General features: G+C 42.6%; 2 protein-coding genes across 5 annotated transcripts; one reads left to right on the forward strand and one right to left on the reverse strand.

Annotated features, from left to right (window-relative positions):
* Positions 1-2,107: 2,107 nt before the first annotated feature.
* On the reverse strand, positions 2,108-7,320 carry LOC105899973 (proteasome activator complex subunit 3-like). 2 transcript variants are annotated; one of them, XM_012827209.3, is made up of 11 exons: positions 7,152-7,320; positions 6,434-6,466; positions 6,226-6,288; positions 6,026-6,130; positions 5,370-5,421; positions 4,987-5,099; positions 4,796-4,864; positions 4,442-4,509; positions 4,249-4,303; positions 3,425-3,511; positions 2,108-3,092 (listed from the first exon to the last, which is right to left on the reverse strand). In XM_012827209.3, exons 1-11 carry the CDS (start codon positions 7,191-7,193, stop codon positions 3,012-3,014), a joined length of 768 nt encoding a protein of 255 aa, XP_012682663.2. In that variant the 5' UTR covers positions 7,194-7,320; the 3' UTR covers positions 2,108-3,011. The 2 variants fall into 2 exon arrangements, with proteins under 2 accessions (XP_012682663.2, XP_012682662.2); XM_012827208.3 differs by having other exon boundaries at positions 5,370-5,424; positions 7,152-7,317.
* A 707-nt stretch (positions 7,321-8,027) lies between these two features.
* nbr1b (NBR1 autophagy cargo receptor b) lies at positions 8,028-23,374 on the forward strand. Of its 3 annotated transcripts, none has more exons than XM_031565143.2 (21): positions 8,028-8,307; positions 9,800-9,862; positions 9,969-9,987; positions 10,121-10,143; positions 10,345-10,605; positions 10,947-11,024; positions 11,431-11,627; positions 12,388-12,513; positions 14,101-14,304; positions 14,665-14,824; positions 15,075-15,344; positions 15,815-15,943; positions 16,574-16,649; positions 16,816-16,926; positions 17,226-17,510; positions 17,838-17,960; positions 18,364-18,844; positions 19,222-19,298; positions 19,547-19,622; positions 20,093-20,189; positions 20,725-23,374. In XM_031565143.2, the coding sequence occupies exons 1-21, from the start codon at positions 8,206-8,208 to the stop codon at positions 20,896-20,898; spliced, it is 3,132 nt and encodes a 1,043-aa protein (XP_031421003.1). In that variant the 5' UTR covers positions 8,028-8,205; the 3' UTR covers positions 20,899-23,374. The 3 variants fall into 3 exon arrangements, with proteins under 3 accessions (XP_031421003.1, XP_031421008.1, XP_012682665.1); XM_031565148.2 differs by having other exon boundaries at positions 12,442-12,513; XM_012827211.3 differs by having other exon boundaries at positions 8,030-8,307; positions 17,226-17,387.
* The last annotated feature ends 275 nt before the right edge of the window (positions 23,375-23,649 follow it).

The following is a 23,649-nucleotide window of genomic DNA, read 5'->3' on the forward strand; positions in this document are numbered from 1 at the left end:
AAAGAGGCTTTACTAAAACTGATGGCACTACGATTCCTCATCTTGATCAGATTAAATTGTCATTAACAGCCCGTTTGAAACTGTTAAAGAAAGTATTAGTATATTTTATCATGAATGTCTTTTTGTTTTAAGGTTTCTTCCAAAATGCTGTGTGCCCTGCTTCTCCATGTAGATTGGACTTTGGAAGACAATTAGCAGAGTCAAGAATGTTAACCCAGAAACCTCACGTATATGTTTACATAAGATAAGGAATTGGGGGGTTGTGGAATGTCTTGTTACTGGGCAGAAGTAGAATTCAACTGAGCTGAAGGTATCCAAAGTGCATCCCAGCGTCTTGACTGTCATACTGTGTAAACATTGGTTAATAAAAGGACTTGTTTTCAGCACGGCACGTCAGACAGACTTAAGGTGTCTGTCTCCGTCAGGTCCTGTTCGAAAACCGTCCAGTTCACTTATATGCTTGGTAGTGTTTTTAATCTGCTAACTAACTGTTGAGGGTCTTATCCCTGACAGAAACCAAAAGAAAACTGCAATTTGCATGTGTAAAGCTCGTAAGAAGGGACAGGATGACATCATAAAGGGAAGTACGGTAGCAGATTGGGTGGATGCTTTGCCTACTGCACTAATGCACATGTAGATAGATAGATACACTTTTATGAATCCCCTTAGGGAAATCCAGGCGTAATAGCATAAAATATATAAATAAAAATAGTCCAGCTTCCCCCTCATTCTCTCCTCCGCAACCGCCTCCAGATTATCCAGTTAGTAGTTGGGGGCCTCTTCTTGCTCCGCCGGTAGTCCACCACCAGCTCCTTGGTCTTTCCGATGTTGAGCTGGAGGTGATTTTGCGATTATGTGACCACAAATGAAGAAGAGAGAGGAGACTCGGAAACGGACCAAAGCCCAAGACGAGCAAATAGTCATTTCCTGCTGAGAATCACAAGACTCAAGGGACCAGGGACACTAGCGTGCCTCCTACCCCTGTGCAGCTGCCTGCTGAGGATGAGATGACAAGTTCACAACCATCGACCTTGGTATCCCCAGAGAGAGACACGGAAACAGAACAACACTGATATATCCTTTTTGAAAAATCACAACCAGACTGGTGAACCAGATAATGAATTTTAAAAGTGAACTGAAGAAATCAACTCCAGAATGGGACAGACAAAGAACTGAATGCTTGATGTCGGTCCTGATGACCGTTTCAGAAACTGCTGATATAAATTGTGAAAATTGTAGGACTAGTGGATAAAGAATTAAAACAGTTGATAATGTGTTTTTGAGAGCTCGTTGCAGGAAAAATGTACAAACCAGATGAAAGGGTAAGAAGGTTATATAATTACGTATTTAAGAACGGTGTCTCAACATAAAATGGAGATAATGCCTGGGGCTAGGGGAGTTTGCTTTGCTTAAGGGATAAAGGCGAGCGCTAGTAACTTCTTCAAAAGAAGTCCAAAAGGAATGAAAAGGATGCATTGGCATGCTTAGCAGCAGGGAAACGTAGTATTTTAGGGATTCGCCCCACATGCAGAAGAAAAGACCACCATGTTGTAACAAATTAATGTTCACGTGGAAGCAGTAACACCGAAACAGATGAGCTTTCCAACAAAAAGTATGTATTAATCAATTGGTAGCAAGACAACACTGGAAGTATAACTGTATGATTAAGCGGTCTATACTTTTCCTTCTGAGGCTCAGTCAATACGAGTTAACAGACAGGAACATAGTACAAGGGTGAGATTAAAAAGGGAGTCCCTCTTTAAGATATGAAAAGGGAAAGAAATTAAATAAAATTATAAAATAAAAAGGGATAATGCTCATGGGAATATTTTAAATGTTTTCGAACAGGTGTCTCAGAAATCTGCCGGTGAGGCTCTGAAAGCCAGAAGGTTTTTTTTCTCCTTACTACCCTTATAGCTTCTTCTAGCTTATAGTATTATCACTAGTATATAGTTATTAAGGGGGAATGGCTCTGCCGCCATCATCATAGACAGTACACCAGAATTGGAAGGGTTAACCAGTCATTCAGGGATTCAACATAATAGTGGCCCAAGTCAAAAGGTACGGTCTCTCATCGATCTTTCGCTTCACAAACACTATGGGAAACTTCCTCATAAAATAATTTTATTATGTAAAATAAGTCTTAAATCTTAAAACAAGACCAAACAGATCCCTCTAAATGGGATGACTGAATAACATTCATTTTTTCCTCATAGAGTGAAAATGACATTGGGCCTGTTCAGAGAAACATACATAACGGGGTTTTTTTTCTGTTTGTTTGTTGTCATTACTGATTTGAGACATCACCACTGCACGTGCAGCATCCTACCCACAGTTCATCAATTAGCAGTATTCTACAACCTTTTTTTTTTACAAGATGAGTGGACCAAAAATACAAGTACATGGTCAATTTCTCACACACATGCAAAAAACAAAAACATACACCAAAAGACACACACATACCGGCACTCAAACTGTACTATTACGTACTACATGAGCACAGACATACAAATAAAAAGAAAACAATAAAAATAAAAAGTAATGAAACCTTAAATAAAACTTGGCCAGGTTCACTTAAGTAATGACACAGAGCATACATGATCAAATTTTCATTGAAGAAAATAAATCATTTGTATGCATCCTCTTGTACAAGAGGGGGTGCAACTTAAAGTCCAGTTCAAGCCAGCTTGATCCAAGAGATCCAGCAGTTAAAGGTTGACCTTCCATTCAGTTCATGAGTTACATCTATATATAATGAGGAAACGGGGTAAGAGAGAGAGAGAGTGTGTGTGCGTGTGAGTGCGTGTGAGTGTGTGTGAGTGTGTGTGAGTGTGTGTGAGTGTGTGTGAGTGTTCCAAGGTTTGGTTTTCAAGCAGCCATGGAGCCATAATGGTATCTGGCTCTAGGTTTGCATCGCAGGTCCACAGAATGTTCTGTGATCATCCACAGAACCGAGACCCCCGAAGATGAATCTCCCCACTGACTAGGACTGCTGTGACAAAGGTCAAAGGTCAGTAGAGGGCCTCATTGTTGCTGCTTCTCGGCCTCTTGATCTTCTCGATGTTCTTCAGGATCATGTCATGCAGAGTCACCTGTAATAGGGGGAAACAGTCAATGCTATGATTCTAATTGGAATGTGCCGTTTAAGATTAACTAAATGCAAGGCACCTGCAATACTGTGGTGGAGACAAACATGACAACTAAAATGTGTGCCATCCCTGCTACACAACTTTCCCCTTAAAATAATATGGTGGTCACATTTGGGAGAAGGATTTCTGCAAACATAGCAACATGTATGATGGAAGACCGTGCAAACAAGGCAGTATACTCCTGGAGTCAAGCAGACCAGCAGACTTGGACATCTGGACATCAAATTACATTCACAGCTGTCTGATATCTGTGCCGAAGGATGGGGGCTACTCACATATTGATTTCGTAGTTCGGACACAATTATCTTGAGACTGATATACTCCTTCTCATCAATTTCAGACACGGTGCGGCGATAGTCCTCCTATAGGCAAAGAGAGGTTTGAAAATCAGGAAGGAAACTTTAGCAGCTGCTATCAAGTAAAGAATGGGAGGTCATCAAGAAACACCAAAACTTAATGTCACCAATGGGAAGGGTCACCAAAACCTAACTTCACTATACTTAACAAACTTAACGATAAATCTGACCGTTGCTAATTTACACTAAGCGTAGCTCATTTACAATACGAGCAGCTAATCTTAATTGGTATACACTGTGTTGTTCAATGTTCAGTCTGACAGAACTAAATCCAGAGTTTGTATGCTTCGATACGTCGTCTTTCCTAAGACGTTGCACATCTGATTACACTGCATCATATTCTGTGAAGTATACTGCCAACAGCTGTAAAAGCTCAGACAGGTTTTTAGCCAATCATGTAGTTAATAATGTCAGCTGGTAAGATCTGATAAAGAGCAGTGATTTTGTAGTATTATTATGCGAGAGCAACTATAAGAGATAGGATAATTCTGTTACGCAAACACATTTGTAATTCACTCAAAACTTTAGAGTATCCTCTCAATCTCTCCATCATTAAGGACCCTCAACGTCTAAAGCAGCTCTGCTCAATACCTGTAAGCAGGGGTCATCATGCTAAAAAATAAACTATTCAGCAACAGTCCTCTCCTATCAGATTATGCATGGTAAATGAGAGGAATGTATTGGATTGTACAGATACATCTGACAGGGGTGAAAGTGTAGGTGTTTACAGACTGCACACTTACCACATGTGGGTATTTGGCAATTTTGGAGACCAGTTTTGCTCTGGTTATGTAGTATCTGTCAATAACAAAACAAGAAAAATATATATGATAATATAGTAATATATGTTGGTACATGTTGCTTTGGGTTTTCAGGTTTTATCAGATCAACTCAAAAGTGAGCAATATAACTACTTTAAAAGCATTGCTGCTGTACCTGGAAATCTGATCCAGATAAGATGCAGCTTCTCCCTCTACGGTCCTCAATTCAGCCACGGTCTCCTCCTGCAACACAGAGATGTGTACATGGCACATTACCACTTTATATTTATTTTGAATGTCAACCAAAACAATTCAATACTATAATTGTTTTCATTGGTCACTACTGTGAGGCTACATCCATGAATAGTTACAGGACTGTCGTGGTCAGTATGGTACCACAATGCCCTCTAGTGGTCATATATTAAAATACGTGAAGTCGGCAGCATTTACAGCATACCCTTTCTCTAATTAATGATGGTTACACTATTTCAGTGTTGACACTGTCCATACATGACATTAACAATATTACCTGAATAGACACACCAAAGTTGTTGCCATCTTCTATTCTGGGGATAAGCAACTGAACCCACATTTTGACCTGAGGAAAGAAAGCGAGACAACGCACCAAACAAATGAACTCCCAGGAACTGGAAAAAGTTGCAAAGTGTGTGGGAATGTAATGTAAATGTAAAAACAGCTTGTATAAATGTAGACACATACAGTGTTGCACTTCTCAATGAGGGTGCGAATCTCTGGCTTCACGCGCTCTATCAGGTCGACCAACTGGCCATTACACTTCAGCATGCCGCCTGGCATCGCCAGGGCTTTGGATCCTGCCAAAGCAAAGAGCAAATCAAGATATGATCCTCCATATCTGCAGGGTCAACAGACTGCACATACCATCAGAATGCACTCCACACTTTAAATCATGACCACTGCATTAATAGTACTCTCAGATTTCTGTGAGGTACACAAAAGAATAAATCATGGCTTAAAAGAACTTGAACTTGCAGGTATGTGGAGCTTTCTGAAGATGGCATCCATAGCGCCTTAGATTGTGTGCACATGTATTTAAGCATTTGGCATTTCATATTCAGTTTTACCTTGAATATTGTCATCTCCAATTCCATCCTCGTGTTTTCTCTTTTTGGCATTCTGCTGAAGGGGGAGAAAGAAAGAAAAAATCATTCTTTCAGTTCTTCAGGTGTGCACAATTTTGAAATATTGCAAAACACAAGCAGACATGCAATTATTCTGTCCTACTGAAAAATGTTGGTTGCTTTCAACACATTTCAGGCAAGACTAGTTAGACTCTATCAACAAACAAAACATGTGCGATACATATCCAAATCATATGAGCAGAAAAGTTAGCTCATTAAATGTAAAGCTCGTTTAAATGCATTCTGCTAAAGAAATGCTTCAGCTCTGCTTTCTATAGAGAACATCCAGAGTAGAACGGTGGAAAGTTAGGGTAGCTTACACGCACAATTTGATGGCATAGCTACACAAATCAGGCTGAACCATTTTTATGTAATATTTTACACCCATTTCAATTCTTACGTCAAATAAGCTTATTAACTGGAATGGTGTAGCCAAGACACAGTGTGTTTTTGTGCCGTTTCTAAAGTCTATGGGCTGCAGGCCCTGAACATTTTTCAGTCAAGTGCAGGGGTGGAGACTATCAATAGCAAGAAAGGTTTTCTATTGACAGTCAAAGAGTAGCCCTGTGTGTGGGGACTGTAAAAGACTCAGTACTCACCACCTCCATACCATCATGACTGTTGGTGAAAGTAACGGGGTCAGGCACAATCAAGGTGATCTCAGACTGAATCTCCTTCAGGTCCTGGACATTTAATATAGGTTCCTGCAAAAAAAAAAAAGCATTCAAGTTCACACAAACAGGTAGTACACAAAACCAGAACAATGCGTTTCCCCTGCACATAATAGGATTCACTATACCTTCAAGAAGCTGTCAAGTTCCAGCAGCTTCTTGGGGAAAAAGCTTGCGACCAGATTTTCAGCCTAACAAATAGAACCAAACAAATTCTATAATGATGTTTCGGGTATTATTTCCTTTAACATACAATAACAAAAATACTGAGAGCCTCAATAGGGAACCAAGCGATGTCAAAAACATTGCACTGATAGTCAACATGATGACACTCACCTCTGCTGTTATCTGCTCTCTGAACGAATCCACCTGTGAATGGCACAAGAGCAGTCTTAGGACAACCAATTTCCATTACACCATCCATTAACTATTTACATACAAATGAAAGCAAGCGAAACACTCCAAACCGCCAGTAAGTTCTTTAGCTAGCTACTAACTCAGCGCAAGTTCAAGTGCAATCTGTAGCATTGATCACCATAACAAGATAGGCCACAACCCCCCCCCCATGGCACCAAATTATGTGACAATATGCGGTCAGTGTAGGATTTACACCACTTTAGAGCACAGGTCTTGAAAAGTTTCACTCATGGCATGACTACGAATAACTTAGTCAACTAGCAAGCTGTTTAGATTTGTATTAGATATATAGCTAACGTTAGCTAGCTAAGTTTCAGAACGCCTGTTCAAGGGTGAGATAGGATCAGTAATTCAACCGTCCATTGGACACTATTAGTCACCTCGATGTGTATAAAGTAATTTCCTATAGTCATAGTATAGATATGCATATTTAACACATGATGTTAGTATCAAAGGTGATTCAATATCAGAAGCCATCTCGACAGCATGGTATATTCATGCTAGCTTGCTAGCGAGCTATGCCTAATTAGCAACCTCGTACTGTCTTAAGAGTGATAATGTAATAGCTAGCTAACGGTACATTAAGATGAAGTCTGTGTTTTCAAGACTTAAACTATTAAAAACTAAAAAGACCTACCTTGACTTTGAGTTCATTGTCTACTTTGAGAAGTGAATTCATTATTTGAACGTGAAAGGGACAGGCAGATCACTTCAACCTCTCAACAGTAGGGTGAATGCGTGGTTTTCTTTGCTGATCCAAAAGACCCACTTGGCAAAGAGATGACGTCGATAATCTGCGACGTATGTAGCACGTGGATCAACACATCAGATCACATCTGATTGATCTAGCGTTCATTTAGATGTAATTTATAGTCACTGTATAAACTATAAATATATAGTTGGTCTAGGAATAGCCTACAAGTCCTCATAATGTCTCAGTTTTAAACCCAGTGTTTCGCATGTTTTTGTTATTTTGTCCGATTTTCGCTGAATTCGTATATTGTGTTTTTGTGTAGCCTAATGGTTTCTAATGTTTTGTACGGCGCGTTGGACAAAAGCGTCTGCTAAAAAACACAACTTTAACCATAATTATTTTATTTATTTGACGTAGCATGTAGCATGAAATATTAATACATTTACATACAGCTACATTTTTATAAAAACTACCATGACAGCCCATGCGACCCATTAAAACAAAACACAAGACGAATGCCTGAATGTAACTCGTCACTGGATCATTCGATATGGCTGTCACGGGCAAATCGAGTTGAAACATTGCAAGTTGGTTCCAGTATTAATGTTAAAAAGAGGAGCAGTGCGCACAATACATCTAGCTTTCTAAAGACAGATTGAGGGATTTTCTGCTTTGTGTCTTGTTTTGTGCTCTTTCAAGAAATCAATTTATGTCTCTACGATATAGTCATCCTAACGTAAGTACATGCTATTTACTGCCAGCTGTTGCGAGTTCTGACTGTGGCACATACATTGTGGTTAAATCGCACAGTGTATTACGTCAGTCTATGTTCCGGTCACATGACGTTATGGGTGTGTTTATACAGTCGATGTAAACACAGAAGGCGATCTGTGTAATCTGTCTGAAGGACCAAAACGACACCATATTCTAAAATAACGTATTAGCGACACCATTTTAATTATCCATGCTATGCTGTGACATCTAGTAACCCGAAGCCATGGACTTCTACATCAACTTGAAGGTGAATTTCAGAGGAAATGCGAAGAATTTCCTTCTGTCCGGCTCGGAAACGAAGAGCTGGGAGTCAATGGAGGCCATGGTAAGCCGAAATACATGGTGGTGGTTACAAACCTTCACCTTGGCATTCACGCGGCCTATATGTAAAATAATCCAAGGACATGCCTATGGATATTTTTTGTCTAATATGAAAGAGTATCTTATAGGAACTGTTGTTCCGTTTTAAAACAGACTGTTTCATAATCTCACAACGCCAACGTCTGTTTGTTTTGTGACATCCATTTTACATACACTCAGTCGACAGAGAATCGCACCTGCAACATCATCAGGTTTTCCATGTCACCTCTCCGTTTCTACTGAGATGTAATGATTCGGTGAAATTAATGCTTGTAACACTCTTGATCGCGAAATACAGGCCACGGATCATTTGCTACGAATATTTTAATCCTGTTGTCTCGCGTGTTCTGATGTTCTCGATGTTCTCGCTCCGTGTAGTCTATGCTATCTGTAAAAATGACTTCAGATGAACAGACCCCAGGTTGGTCTCTGTCAGCCCAATGTAGATTCTAGTGTGGAAGACCTGGCATGCTACCATCCAATATTCTTTGCGCCCATGGCATCCATCCCATCCACTTGAACAGTTACATCCAACAGACGTAGAATACTTTTGTGTGGATGGCTCATAGCTTGGGTAGCACTATGCATTTCCATTCAGTCAACCAGCTCATGGTATTTCGTATCTACAGATAGTAGTCCAGTGAAGTATACATGTTACCAGCACCCATGCTTCATGATAGTGTCATGAAAATTACACAACAGGTGCATCACACTACAGAGGTGTATCCCTCTCCCTCTTCATGACGCTGTACAAATATGTGTATGGTCTACCAGTTGCTCATAAGAAATGTAAGTAGACCTATACTTTATCAACAGATCATCGCCAACATTTAATTGGGACTCAATCAACTCAATTTTACCCAAAGGGAAATTGTGCCAGTGATGAAGTCAGTGTTAATACTCTGCATCATCTTACGCTTCCTAATTCCCTGGCAGGTTCAGACACTGCGTCAGTCTCTGAGTCACTGAGTTCATTCTGATTGAGGCCACATCCATTGATTTACTGTCTCTTTGCTACAGAAATGGCTGCTCACTTTCAGCCAAGTGCTGATTGTACTTTGCATGGAGGTTATTAAACACCAAATTAAAATAGAAAATTAACAAGAACGAGCGCAGCAATATAAAACACCCAGGATTTCAGTTTTTGTGGATATTTCACATCTAAAGATTAATTTACTGTTAAAAGATAGAAAAATATACAATGTTTTTTAAATGTAAAACAGGTTTCAAGGTTTGCTGTATGTACTGGGAATGGTGAATGGCACCAAATCTGGGCTATATAATTGTGTATAGTTATTCAGTAAACATTCATCAAAACATAAAAACACTGAAGGAAAACCAGTCAGTGCTTCAAAATTAGCTTCAAAATCTGAGATTGGATTAGATCAGAGCAGATATTTTTTAGCTTTCTTCGATGTGATCATGCAGATTAATAATGCAGTTTTTCTGGCGAACAGGTGAAAAGGTCCTTTGGCTTGTGCAATCTGCAGGTGACGTACTACGACGACGAAAACGAAGAGGTGAGATTTGCATTTAAAGTCTTTACTACTGTCCGTGCTATTACTACTGTCCATTAGTTGTAAGCGTTTTTATACAATACAAACTAATCCTCTGTTTGTTTCCCAGGTCTCCATAAACAGTCAATGTGAGTGTTCTTGCAATTTATATGCAAAATCAGACTTCATAAGCTTACAATATTAATGAAATTAAGTATTTTATATGTAGTAAATAACTTATAATTCATTAATACATCTTTTCACTTTATTGTCTGTTTTCAGTGGAGTATGAGGAAGCTCTAAAGGTGACTGACTGCATTTCATTTTTTAGTGCTCACTATTTTATTTAACTACATGTATTACATGTACGTTACGTGTATTAAAGGTGACTCACTTACATATTTCATTTCCATGTCGAAGTAACGACGTGTCAGAACTGTAGCCCAGGTAACAACCCTCCCAGTAAATTACACCTAATCTCTTTCGTCAACATTTCCTTTCTGCAGAGTGCAGCTCGGCAGGGTAACCGACTGCAGATGAACGTGTATGAGACCAGGGGCCCGGCTGCCAGGGGCCCAGCGCTCGGCTCCTCCAAGCCCAGCAGCACCACGGAACCGAAGAAGGGCTTCCGCCCTCCCCAGCACTGCCCAGCTCTGGCCCAGTCTACCCTGCACTGCCCAGCTCTGGCCCAGTCTACCCAGCACTGCCCAGTATTGGCTCAGGTGGTCAGCCGCAAAGTCCAAGCTGCCATACCTGAGCAAAGCATGGTAAGACTCAGATCATGCTTTTTTTCTGTCATCTAATGCTCTTCTTGGGATACTGAAACTTTAAATGTTGCAATGACTGGTCATAAAGGAAATAATGGTGGTAGTATAAATGCATTAGTGACATACATTTTATTGTTTTAGCGCTATATAAATACATTTGAATTGAATTGAATCAACATTGTCAAAATTAAGTTTGCTAGAGTGTCTCAAGTTGTCATGTAATTTACGAATGTACAGTAAAACATGATCAGTGAATGAATGCAATTGATGCATTATTGTAATGGATCAGTGGAGCTGGCCGATGTTTTGTTTGTTATAGTTCACTGTTTGATGTTTCATAGGTGATCATGAAGGAGCTAAAGGGGACCAAAGAGGAAGATAAGACTCCGCCGGCGTGGTTTACGTCTTACATGGAGAAGGTGAGAAATCCTAGAGAGATGATCAGAACTACAAAATGTCAGAGGCAGAATTTGCCCCATGCATTTTTTTTGTCCTGGCGTTTTAACTCATGATAACCTCAGGCAAACCATCAGGCAAACTGTTCAATTTTGCATTTTCCATACCCAAAAAATTCAACCCCGGAGGTTTCTCATACCAGTGTGAGAATAAGAGAGAGTGTGCAGCTGATTTTAGCTTGGCGTGTTAATGGCTGCCTTGTTTGTATGTAACAGTGGATATATTATCCTTAGATCATTGGCAATGTTGTAACTTCGTCGTGATGTGCATTTCGAAAATAAGGTGGATCAGCATGAACACAGTCAATATATTGATAGTCAAAGAACATATTCCATCACCAATTCACCCGTCCCTTCGCCTCTCTCCCAGTTCAAGGACCAGGTGGTGAGGGAGGCGGTGGAGAAGATCTGCCGCGAGTTCTCTGGCCAGTGCTGCATCCACAAGCCGGTGGGCGCAGAGGCCCAGGTCCCGGAGGTCACGTCCTCCACCCTGCCTGGGGCGCCCAGCTCAGCCCCTGCCTGCAGCAGCTGCCGTGGGCAGACCCCTGGGGGGGGATACCAGTGCAGGTGAGAGCAGACTGGGGATAGACCGCCATAAAATGTGGTCAAGGTTGTGTGCTTGATAGGTTTTATCCATTCATTTTGTACTAAACATATACGTCAAAGTATTGCAAAGTTAGAGTTGTTCAAATATTGACCCTGTTGTAAAACCAATTATTTGCATTGCTCTGTATTGAAATTTAATAATCCACAGCTGGTTAAATCACAGAGAATACTTATATGTGTAAAGGTCTCTGTAAAAAGAATGCTACACTAAAATACTGTTTATAATTCCCCTTGCATTGAAATGAGCTTTGAATAAAGCTTTGAAAAGAGCTTTGTGAAATCTGAACACAGTGGCCGTGGTAATTATAAGGACCATTGCAAAGAATAAATGGGGACCTTATTTTTGAGGATGACAGGAAGTCATTAAACTAAGTGATTCAAAAGCAAAATGGAAGCAGAGAAAATAGATGGCGTGTGGTGTGACACATGACGCTTTTGAAAGCATATCTATTGGCATTTTTAACAGAGATGCCATTTAAGCAAAAACTGGACTACTTTATTTTGCCATATTAATGTTGCCTTTCATATTATCTGCCTGGTTAATTGTTGCTTAACACTGAACACTGAAAGTAATATCTTTTTTGTCAAGAAAAAGAAACTCCCACACTTCTTCAGAAATTGCTAACTCTCATTTGATCAGAAAGGGCGTCTTGTTTTTGTTTTGTTTATGGAGTTTGTGTCTGACAGACACTGGGAAGCTGTGCTGTCTCTCTGTCCCTAGTGTGTGTACCTCCTGTACCCTGTGTGAGCCATGCAGTTTCTCTCACGACCCCAGCCACAGCCTCGTCAGGGCCAGAACCCCCCTCTCCATCCCAGAACACGGATCCCCTGCCCCGGACCACAGCAGGTACTGACCAGCTTCTGGTTCTTCAAAAAATCTTCATATATATATATATATATATATAGTGTAAATATACATACAGTATGTGGACATAAATTCTAGATAGGTTAAATAGCATCAGACTAAAGAAGGAGTGTTTTCCAGATCAGGGTCCAGTTTGTTTCAGTTGGGCTGGTTGTCTAGGAGGTGGCTGCTGTAAGAAAGAGATTATTTAGAATGTGAAATAGAGAAATTGTGTACCATTGTACACCACTACACAGTGCCTAGGTGATGGGATCCATGCCAATGGATGGTGAAATTTTAGTATGCTACATATAGTATGCTTTTAGTGTGCTATTAGTGTGCTACTAGTGTGCTACTTGTATACTACTAGTTTGCCATTTGTCTTTACTCCAATTTCATTGGTATTCATTTGGTTGTTACTCCTTTGGTTAGTACTAGTATCTGTTTTCATCTGATGGTCTTCTGATGGTCATCTGATGGTGTGGGAGTTTTTCCCAGGAAGTACCCTTCCCAGCGCACTACAGTCAGAGAGGCCACTCCGACAAGGTTAATTGACCCACGCAGTGACATATCACTGACATGATGTGCTAATGAGCGTAGAAAAACCAATCGCGCAAATGTCACCAATCCAAATGTTTTGTGTGTAGCCGGCCTGTGCCGCCCCCTGGCAAGATGCCACCCTGGGCAGCTGCCCACGTCCCCCAAACCTAGATCCGCCACTGGCACAGTAGGCAAACAGGACGTGAATCCTCTTAGATACTCACTGTCATAAACAAGAGATGCTGCATCAGGATTACAGATCATACTGGCCTCTTTAATGCTGTACCACCTTGTCCTCTGTCATTCGGCTGATAAGATTTTTCTTCTTAGACACATTAACTAGTCGCGGAGGATTGCAATTTCGTATTTTTAAAAAGGGCAACAATGAGAGTGACGTTGAGCTGGTGATCTTCTATGTACAGTATGTCCTGTATATTATGTATACCTTCTATGGTGTAGATGTGTCTCAGCTGTAGGAGCACATGCACTTGATTCAGAAGGTGTAAAATACTAAAATACAGCTGGTAAAAATCCACTGGGTTGTTTACCCTGTGAACTCCAAGGCACTTCTCTTGGGCACTAGTGCTGTGCTTCTACAGTCTAGATCAATCAGAATGTGAGAACATTAGTGCTTATCTGGAGTTTGAGTTCATACCACCAACTTTCTGAGAGAAAAAAAGAAAAACCACTAGTTCCAGCCTCAACATACCTCTGGACTGAATTACTCGTCAAAGCTTACAGAAATGATTGCGATGCCTGCCCTAAACAATGTAACGAAAAGTGTATCTCTGTACTCAATACTTCTGCACATCTGGGGAATATAACAGTTTGGATGAGATGTTGGATGTTGGCTCAAACTATCTACAAAATGTAGCAGCCCTTGACTGTTGAAAGTATCAACCTGCTTCTGTTTCATATATATTATATTATGTTTCATATATATTATATTATATTATATTATATTATATACATATATATATGTTCCAAGCCGTGTGCAACACCCCAAACCTTCCTCACACACACCACCATGTCACTCTGTGCTCTGTGTAGGTTCTACCGCCGGGGGGACCGGAGTTTCCGCAAGGCGGAGAAGCAGCGCCTGAAGGCGGAGAAGCGGCAGCTGAAGGCAGAGGTGAAGGAGATCAGGAAGCAGCTGAGGATGGAGAGGCGGGGCATCCAATGGAGCGCAGCGGGCGACGGAAGCTCCTCCCCCGTCCTGCTTCAGCCCAGGGCCACCCAAGTCAACAGCCCCGAGTGAGACGTTACACTGTGTTCAATTAGCATTTCATGTACCGTATCTATCATTGAATTGAGCGGTGCCGTTGTAGTCAATATATGCACAACATGCACCTTTTTACAGTATATGGCAAGTATAAATAATGCATCTTTGAGTGAAAATAATCAATTGCACTGAATTAGAATATTTACAGTTCCATTCTAAATTGGTAATCCATTTGTATGGAGGGCATATAGCCTATAGCCTGTACTCTTCACCGTCAGTATAAAACACTGCTTTTATGATATTTATTATTTTAATCATGATTTTAAGGAGACACGAGGGGTGATTACTGCCGTTCTGTTAAAGCCCTTTCCTGTGTTCTTCTGGGGATACAGGCGGCCGAAGCGGCCATGTCCTCTGGCCGTACCCGCCATGACGGCTTTGTTTCTGGATGAGAACTTGCCAGACGGAACGCGTTTACGCCCGGGCACCAAATTCATCAAGTACTGGAAGATGAAGAACACTGGGAGGGTGTGCTGGAACTCTGATACCAAGGTAACGAGAACACACACATGCACACACACGAGAACACACACATGCACACACACACACACACACACATGCACACACACACACACACACACACACACACATGCACACACACACGAGAACACACACATGCACACACACGAGAACACACACATGCACACACACACACACACACACACGCACACAAACATACACACATAAACTCTCAATCTTTTTTCTCTCTCTCTCTCTCTCTCTCTTCCTCTCTCTCCCCCAGTTGAAGTTCATGTGGGGGAACCTGGCGGTGGGTTCGGGGGACCGCTGGCGTGAGGTGCCTGTTCCGGCGCTGCACCCGGGTCAGGTGGGCGTGGTGAGCGTGGCGCTGTGCGCTCCTGCGCTGGAGGGCTCCTACACGTCTCACTGGCGCCTGGCGCACGCCAGCGAGCAGTTCGGCCCCCGCGTGTGGTGCAGCATCGTGGTGGACCCCCTCGCCCCCACCGCCGTGTCCGTGGACGGCCTGCTCGTGTCCCCCTGCGTCACCCCACTGGTGAGTGGAACACCAAAACCTTCATTCCACAGCAACCAGGGATCATTTTGGACTCAGGGATGTAAGGCCTGTTCATCACAGGTATTTTACTTTGCTCCAGTAGTGGTAGGGGATGGAGTTGCCATACAAGATAGTTGGGGCTGTAAATGTTGTATGAAATGTTATGAGGCATGAAATGTGATATCGATCCAATATTTGGAGGGATGGGATCTGTGGTGTCTCTCACTTAATTGTGTGTGTGTGGATTTAGCATAGCATGCCTGAAGTCAAAGCTTCTGACAGACCATTCAAATCCATTCCTGGGGATGAATGTTAGTTTGGCCCATTAGTTTGCAGTGTGGTGTAGTAATGTTTAAAAACATGTCGAAGGTGGTCCCCTCGGCTTCCTAATGTAATTATACTCACATTGTTTAAAAACGTAGATTATGTTCCATTGTTAAATTGCATGCTTTGTGCTCTGTCCCCTACAGCAGGATAAAGCGGCCCGCTCTCCAGACAAGGGAGGCAAAGGCTGCTCTGGCCCCAGGGTGCTCATGTCTGTGGAGCAGGACTCAGACCGGGAGTTCTACATCCCCTCCGTGGACCTGCTCACAGCTCAGGTAGAGTCCCCCCCCCCACAGGGTCCTGACCTTGCCTGTGCTCAGGTAGAGTCCCCCCCCACAGGGTCCTGACCTTGCCTGTGCTCAGGTAGAGTCCCCCCCCACAGGGTCCTGACCTTGCCTGTGCTCAGGTAGAGTCCCCCCCACAGGGTCCTGACCTTGCCTGTGCTCAGCTAGAGCCCCCCCCACAGGGTCCTGACCTTGTCTGTGCTCAGGTAGAGTCCCCCCCCCACAGGGTCCTGACCTTGCCTGTGCTCAGGTAGAGTCCCCCCCCACAGGGTCCTGACCTTGCCTGTGCTCAGCTAGAGTCCCCCCCCACAGGGTCCTGACCTTGCCTGTGCTCAGGTAGAGTCCCCCCCCACAGGGTCCTGACCTTGCCTGTGCTCAGCTAGAGCCCCCCCCCTCAACACACAGGGTCTTGCCCTGGCCTGTGCTCTGCCGAGGTAATTTGTGTAATGTCAGACTGCATGCAGGTGCATTAAGTATTGCAGTTGTTTGTCACACATTGTCATATTATATGATCTGTGGTTTTGTTACCACTTATTAATCGATATGCATATTTATCAATAACATAGATACTATATTGATATGCTTGTTCACTTGTTTTTCAATTCTCTGTTTTTCATCTAGGACCTACTGTCTTTCGAACTTCTGGATATAAACATAGTCCAGGAACTGGAGAGTGTGCCAAACAACACTCCAGCAGGTACTGCTGACAAACATCTCAAGCTTGTCAGGTCCCACAGCTTATCTATGATTTTTTTTTTTATAATGGCCCCCTATACACATTCATCACCGTTTACCTGATATATGACGGCAAACTCACTACAACTCATCTTTCTTAATGTACTCAATATATATCTCCTGTGCAGATATGACCCCCTGTATGTCACCCCTGCCCCATGAGGGCCCCCTACAAGAGAAACCCTCCCTGGCACTCATCCAGGAAGAGGCAGAGGCCCAAGGAGTGAAAAGCATTCTGGGTAAAGGCATTAAAACAGCAAAGGATGCCAAGTGGCGAGGTGCTGATGAACTCGTACAGTTTGTCTGGGGCACCACAGCACTGATTATGGAATTAGTTTGGATTATGGAATTCTTATAAATGTAATGATCGCATTTGCATTGTAGTAGAATCATTTCATGTGTGGAAGAATTTGATTCTGAACTTCGACCAGTAACACTCAAATATGCCCGAGTTCTTCATGGTGAAATGCATAAAGTACTGTGGAGACGCAGACGCAGACGCAGCTCAGTAACCCGCCGCATTTCTCTCCGTCCCCAGACGTGGCCCAGGCACCGGAGCTGAACCTCGTCCCTGCTCAGGAGGAGGGCGAGGAGGAGGACATCAGCGGGCCGCAGTTTGTCTGTGAGACGGTCATCCGCTCTCTCACTCTGGAGGAGGCCCCGGACCGCAGCCGCCTCTGCTCCAGCGTCCCCAGCAAACGTATGCACACCACAGGGGACCTGTCAACCCCTCTCTGTTTGCTAGTTACCGACGGTCGTGGAGATCTGGAGCACTGCTTTCCCCACGTGCCTCATAGTAGTGTTACCTGGAAGATACTCCCTGGTAGCCATTCTCAACTACATAATCATTAATACCTTCAAAATAACTTGTATATCAACTATATATGACTATTGCTATCATGAAGAAATGTGAAGGAAGCTAAAGAGACACCCTTTTTAGTGCAGAAGAGTAGGTAAAGAGCAGTTTTGTGTCTTAATTGGGAAGGATGTTTATCGTGAGACTTATGTCTATAGGCTCTGATGTCCTGGGTGCATTGTACTGGCACAACAGATTATTTCCTCTCTTTGGATCACTGTGGGATGGCATTTGAAATGCTTGAACTGTTCTCACGCTTACCTGGTTTTCTTCGTTCTCTGTGGCTCCTTCTAGTAGTCCGTCCGGCAGTGCAGGGATCGGCCTCCCTTGGTGAGAGGAGAGTGCAGAAAGTTCCAGCAGCTGTGGTGATCGTGACTCCCGCTCCTTCCCCATTGCAAACAGAGCAGCCCAAAGCAGGTGAAAAACCAACACACACACACACACACACACACACACACACACACACACACACACACACACCCACACACCACATGCCCCTACCTTAAATGCTATAACAACCTAAAACAGTCCATTGCACTAGCGACTATTTAAAGCAATTCATGCCTCCTGCTCTGCTTTATAAATAACCTTTTTAATTATAATTTCATCAGGAGGCGGTTGGCTGTGAGATGACACAGACTAATAGCTCTATTGCTTTAGTATTTACAATATGCATGTGTCGGTCAATCCAATTACATGTTGTTTTTTGTTACGTACTGCTTCACAGTGAATTGCCACCGACCGATCAAGGCTATTCAGATTTGCATTTGGTCTGTGGTTTGATTGATGAGTTTTACTCCTACTGTTTGCTCACAATCAGCTAACGATCAGGAGTCAGACATCGAGAGCATCTCAGTCGACCCTGGCCATGAGGAACAGAGGGAGGAGAGGGAGGATGACAAAAAGAAGAGTAAAGAAGAGGAAGAAATAGAAGGAGGCAAGGAGCTCAGGGACACAGAAGAGGACAAGGAGTCACGATCCCGGACGTCTTCAGCGTCGTCAGAGGACTACATCATCATCCTGCCTGACTGCTTTGACACCAGCCGGCCACTAGGGGAGTCCATGTACAGCTCGGCGTTATCCCAGCCCGGAGATAGCCTTGAGAGCCAGGGGGACGCCGGCCGAGTCACTCCGGAAGGGGAGCACAGCGGGGCGGAAGAGGCCGCAGCATGCCTTGGGATTAGCCTCAGCGCTAATGTCGGCGCCAATGCTAACGATATGCTGTGCACCTCTCAGACTCTGGATGCGGTTCCACTCACCCCAGTAGTGGTGACGGCCCCTCAGCCCTGCGCCTCTGCCAGGTAAGAGCTGAGCACAGCCCACAGTCCCATACAACTTACACAGTCAGTTATATTATTTTTATATGACATTTTCTAGCAATTATACAACATATTTTGTTCAATTGGCTGCCATGCCGTTGACATTTTTACTAAAACATTACAGACCTTTTCTCAACATGGATGTTTTTCCTGTAACCTGAGTCTAGTCAGAGAAAGAGAGTGAGGAGATGGATAGAGAAAGGAACAGGGGGAAATGTATACATTTGAATGTGTGCATTCGTGTTTGTTTCACATTTTCACAACTGAATTGATATCCTGTACCATATTTTAGGGATTGAAGTTGATTTTCTGTAATAATAATGATGATGAAGTTGTGTGGTGTGCACTTATGTATGTAGCTCAGAGAATCAGGACCAGCGTGAGACGCAGGGTCTGGATGTGAATGAACTCCACCAGTCAGAAGACCAAGAAACCCGTAAGAGTAGATCCCTAGAAACACAACCACATACACGTCCACACACTGCTCTCTCTTGCTTCCTCTGAGTCAGGAACAAAACACACACACACACAGACACACTTGCTTCCTCTCAGTCAGGAACAAAACACACATGCACACACACGCACACACACGCACACACACACACACACAGACACACTTGCTTTCTCTCAGTCACGAACAAAAAACGACATTACTGCTTGCTTCTCTGTTGTTCTGTGTTGTAGTTTCTGATGTGGTCCAAACTCAGCCAGGCAGCCCTTCCACCCCCAAGACCAGAGACTCAGAGACACAGGACCTCAGGTAGAACATGTACACCTCTTGAATGCAGTTCACCTGAAGAGCTGGAAAAGAGATTTTCAGCCTTTCATTACAGTGTTATGTCTCCAAAACGATCAGTCTTTCTGTAACTCCTTCAGTTCAAAGTTCAGCTGAGATATCCACCTCGTCTCCTCAATGCCTTGTTGTCACTCCATTTCTCTCTCTCTCTTGTCACTCTCATTTCTCTCTCTCTCTCTCTCTCTCTCTCTCTCTCTCTCTCTCTCTCTCTTGTCACTCTCTCATTTCTCTCTCTCTCTCTCTCTCTCTCTCTTGTCCATTTTTCTCTCTCTCTCTCTCTCTCTCTCTCTCTCTCTTGTCACTCTCATTTCTCTCTCTCTCTCTCTCTCTCTTGTCACTCCATTTCTCTCTCTCTCTCTTGTCACTCTCTCATTTCTCTCTCTCTCTCTCTCTCGTCAATCTCTCATTTATCTCTGTTTCTCCTTCTCTCACAGTTCCCAGGGCATTACAGGAGGGCTGGTGAAGGGCGCCCTCTCGGTGGCAGCGTCTGCCTATAAGGCTCTCTTCACTGGGCAGCATGGCCAAGACCCGGTCAGTACCCCCCTACCCCACCCCTCCACCCACCCTCCATCCTCCACTTTCCACAGAAGGAACCAAGAACCAGAGAGATTGCTTTAAGTACAGTCCTGTGAAATGAGAACCCCTCTCTTATAAAGAGTTACCAGAAAAACCTGTTCTTTAAGGGTTCCAAGAAACGTAATGCTTGTGCACGTAGAGCGTGGGTAGTGTAATTGGTGTGAGGTTGGATACTACAATTATATTTACAGCAGGAGGATGTTATTTATGTAATGTGTGGAAAGTTGGGACTCAGCAGTTCAACACATTGAGAGCAGAATGTCAGGAAAGAGGATACACCATTCATGATAGAGCAGAGTGCCTGGACGAAGGGGTTTGTTCTACTGAGATTTGAGAGTTGTCCTAGCATAAGTTTATTTTGAATACAAATATTAAGAAATGTTTCGGTTATTACTGCTTCACCTCAATAAGCGAAGATATGTCATGCTGCTTCTGCAGACCCCTTCTCATCAGCATTCACCAACGCATATTTTTTTTCCACTTCCTTTAGCCTCCAGAGGACACGGCGACGCAGGATGCCATGATGGCCGTGCTGGTGGAGATGGGCTTCGGGGACCGGCCGCTGAACCAGCGGCTGCTGCAGAAACATAACGGCAATCTGTTGGACGTCGTCAACGAGCTGGTGCAGATGACCGACAACGACTGGTTCTCCGCCAGATACTGAGGCGAACGGATCTCTCAGTCTCTCGATCTTTCTCTGTCATTCCACCACTTCAAAATTCTCCCTCTTTATCTTCTGATTTCTCTCACACAAACACTTTTGATCTCCTTGTCTCAGTGCTACAGGTAATGCTCTGACTGTGAATTAATGAGACATTCCAATATGAGGACACAAAATGACTTTGAGCCTGTTGAGAATACAGGCAGTCTTGTCTAGAAGTTCGGTTTGAAAAGGCTCTTTTTTTTTTGACAGGCAGCCATATCCAAAGTAGATAGTAAGTATTTATAATCCCATCATAGGCAAGTAAATTGGTTTTCTAAAAGTGGGTAGCAAATCATATTAGAAATAATACAGCGCTCTTGGCAGGCAGTACTTTTTGATTGATAGTAGCATTACAGTAGGAATATGAGATATAAGTGTCTATGAAACCATGTCCATTCTTCCCTGTAAAACGATGGGCAGGCAGTTTGAGAGCAGGTATGTCTAGTAGGTCCTCACCTTGTAGCCATAATGAAAGCAGCTTTTTTCCTGTCGGACAGTGGTATTCCAAAATGTCCTCTACCACATTTTTAAGTTATGTCCACTGGGTAAAAGAAATTCTGGACCTGCACTTGAAAGACAAACAGGAGTCTTTCAAGGAGATCGTGACAGGGTGTGAAAATCATTTTTTATCAAATGCGTGCATGATCATCGGTATAGGTATAATATGCTGCAGTTTTTGATTTGTCTATTAGATATAAAGGTTATGTAGACAAGACATATGGTGTCCTAATGTCTGGATATATCATGTTTATCAATAACATAGTAACTTCATGCCATGACACAGTAGCCTGCATTTCCTCATAAAAATGTTCACACTCATATCACCGTGGAAACGGTCATTGCCTACTAACGGTGTGGGTGTCCCCTTCTAACTGAGATTGTACTGAAAGAGTATGTTTGTAGAATCACCCTGAAAGAGGTAATTTGCACCCCTGTAATGTAAGATAATCAGTAACTTGTATGTGAATTGAGGGACCCATGGTTACAGGGCAAAAAGTCTTGAAAAGAAGGTTTGCACAGTGATATGTTGGGAAAGTTGAAGGGAATGGGAACAGAGGATATATTTCTATTTAGATATCCCAAATCAACTGCTATTGTTTGCTTTTACCTGAACCAAATTTAAGTATCATTCCAAATCTTAAATGGATTGTGCATATTTGAATATTAAATTATTGTTTTTCCTATGTTATGCAAAAGATACTTTTGGAAAGGAATCTTGAGGGGGAACACTGAGTTTTAAATGTGTTTCAGCAATTGCTGAAAATAACATGTAACTGAAATTATGACTTTATTTAAGAGCATCCATTGTATGAATACATTTGCACTATGCATAGGAAGATGTTAGAAGACTGGTGATGGAAAATATGAATTGGTTGAAGAGCATACGCTCTCAGTCACTAGCTGGAATGGGTAGCAGTCACCTAGCTCTAGTTAGGTCAGGTGAAAAAAAAAAATACAATTCCAGCTGAAATGTAAATGGTTATTGGTACTTATTGAAAATGTATATGTTGGAATGGATTATCTATTTTATGGTTTCTTTCTTTTTTGTCTCCTTTTGCTGTAATAGTATAACATTAAGCTATAGGTCAGTAAGATTGGTATTTTGATTGCTATCAAATGAAGCACTTAATTAGTAGTAAAGTCCAGCGTGGCTCTTAGCTGAATTGCACCAGTCACACACACTATCAGTCTGTGCAAAACCGCCATTCCCAATCAGAGTGTGCTGAAAGAGACTACATCATATTATACTAACAATCTTCTTGTAGGGCCAGTTGCTAGAAATAACTGGACCTTATGGATAGACTGGACCTTAATGAATGTAGTGGATAAGCTAATCGCAACCTCCTCTGCTTAGGCAGCTTATTCAGTGAACAGATCTCTGGCTTCATGGGCCGTGTTTTAAAGGCCGTAAAGCAGCATTCATGTGCCGTGTCAATATGTGTACCCAAACAGGCCTGTTCCTTAAGCTAGAGTCAGTTAGAGTTGAATGCCCCTCTTAAGATAAAATATGTTACATTTAGTCTGTCTCAGCAGATACCATTACAGCTACCTTGTTTAGCTACTTACAGATGGTGAAATGGGTGGTTGTGTGTTGTTTTTTTGTTTTTTTTGTCCATCATCCCCAGATTGACGACTCATGGTCAGACCTCTGCCAGAGTTGGCCACTGGCCACTATCTGGGTCAAAGGTTATGAGACCATTGCCTCTGCAGTGGTGTGTGTGTGTGTGTGTGTGTGTGTGTGTGAGAGAGAGAGAGAGAGTGTGAAAGAGAGCACGTGCTGAACATGTGTGATTGTGAAGAGTGTGCGGAATCTGTGTGTGTGTGTGTGTGTGTGTGTGTGTGTAAGCTCTAACTGTGTAATAGTCCATAAAACACTCATATGTTATACAGATGTGATGTGCAAACCTATCACTAATAAACATCACAATAATATTCACATGTTGTTCTGCTTGTTTTGATATGTGTGTGTGTGTGTCCATTGAAAGTTGTTAATGTGAATAATTATTCTGATGTACCTTATATTTATGTGTTTCTTATCATTAGAAAAGTCTCTGGTCAGTGTCCTTTTTATATAGAACTCTGAACTGTTCTAGTAGTGGAATGTATTTTTTTCTAGACTGTCAGGCACCTGCAAGGCCAGCGTGAGACTTATTCTCTAACCAGACATCTTTTCCAACTAATCAAGACAACATTGATTAGCATGGCAGGTTC

This window comes from Clupea harengus, chromosome 1 (genome assembly GCF_900700415.2).
Source record: "Clupea harengus chromosome 1, Ch_v2.0.2, whole genome shotgun sequence".
NCBI lineage: Eukaryota > Metazoa > Chordata > Actinopteri > Clupeiformes > Clupeidae > Clupea > Clupea harengus.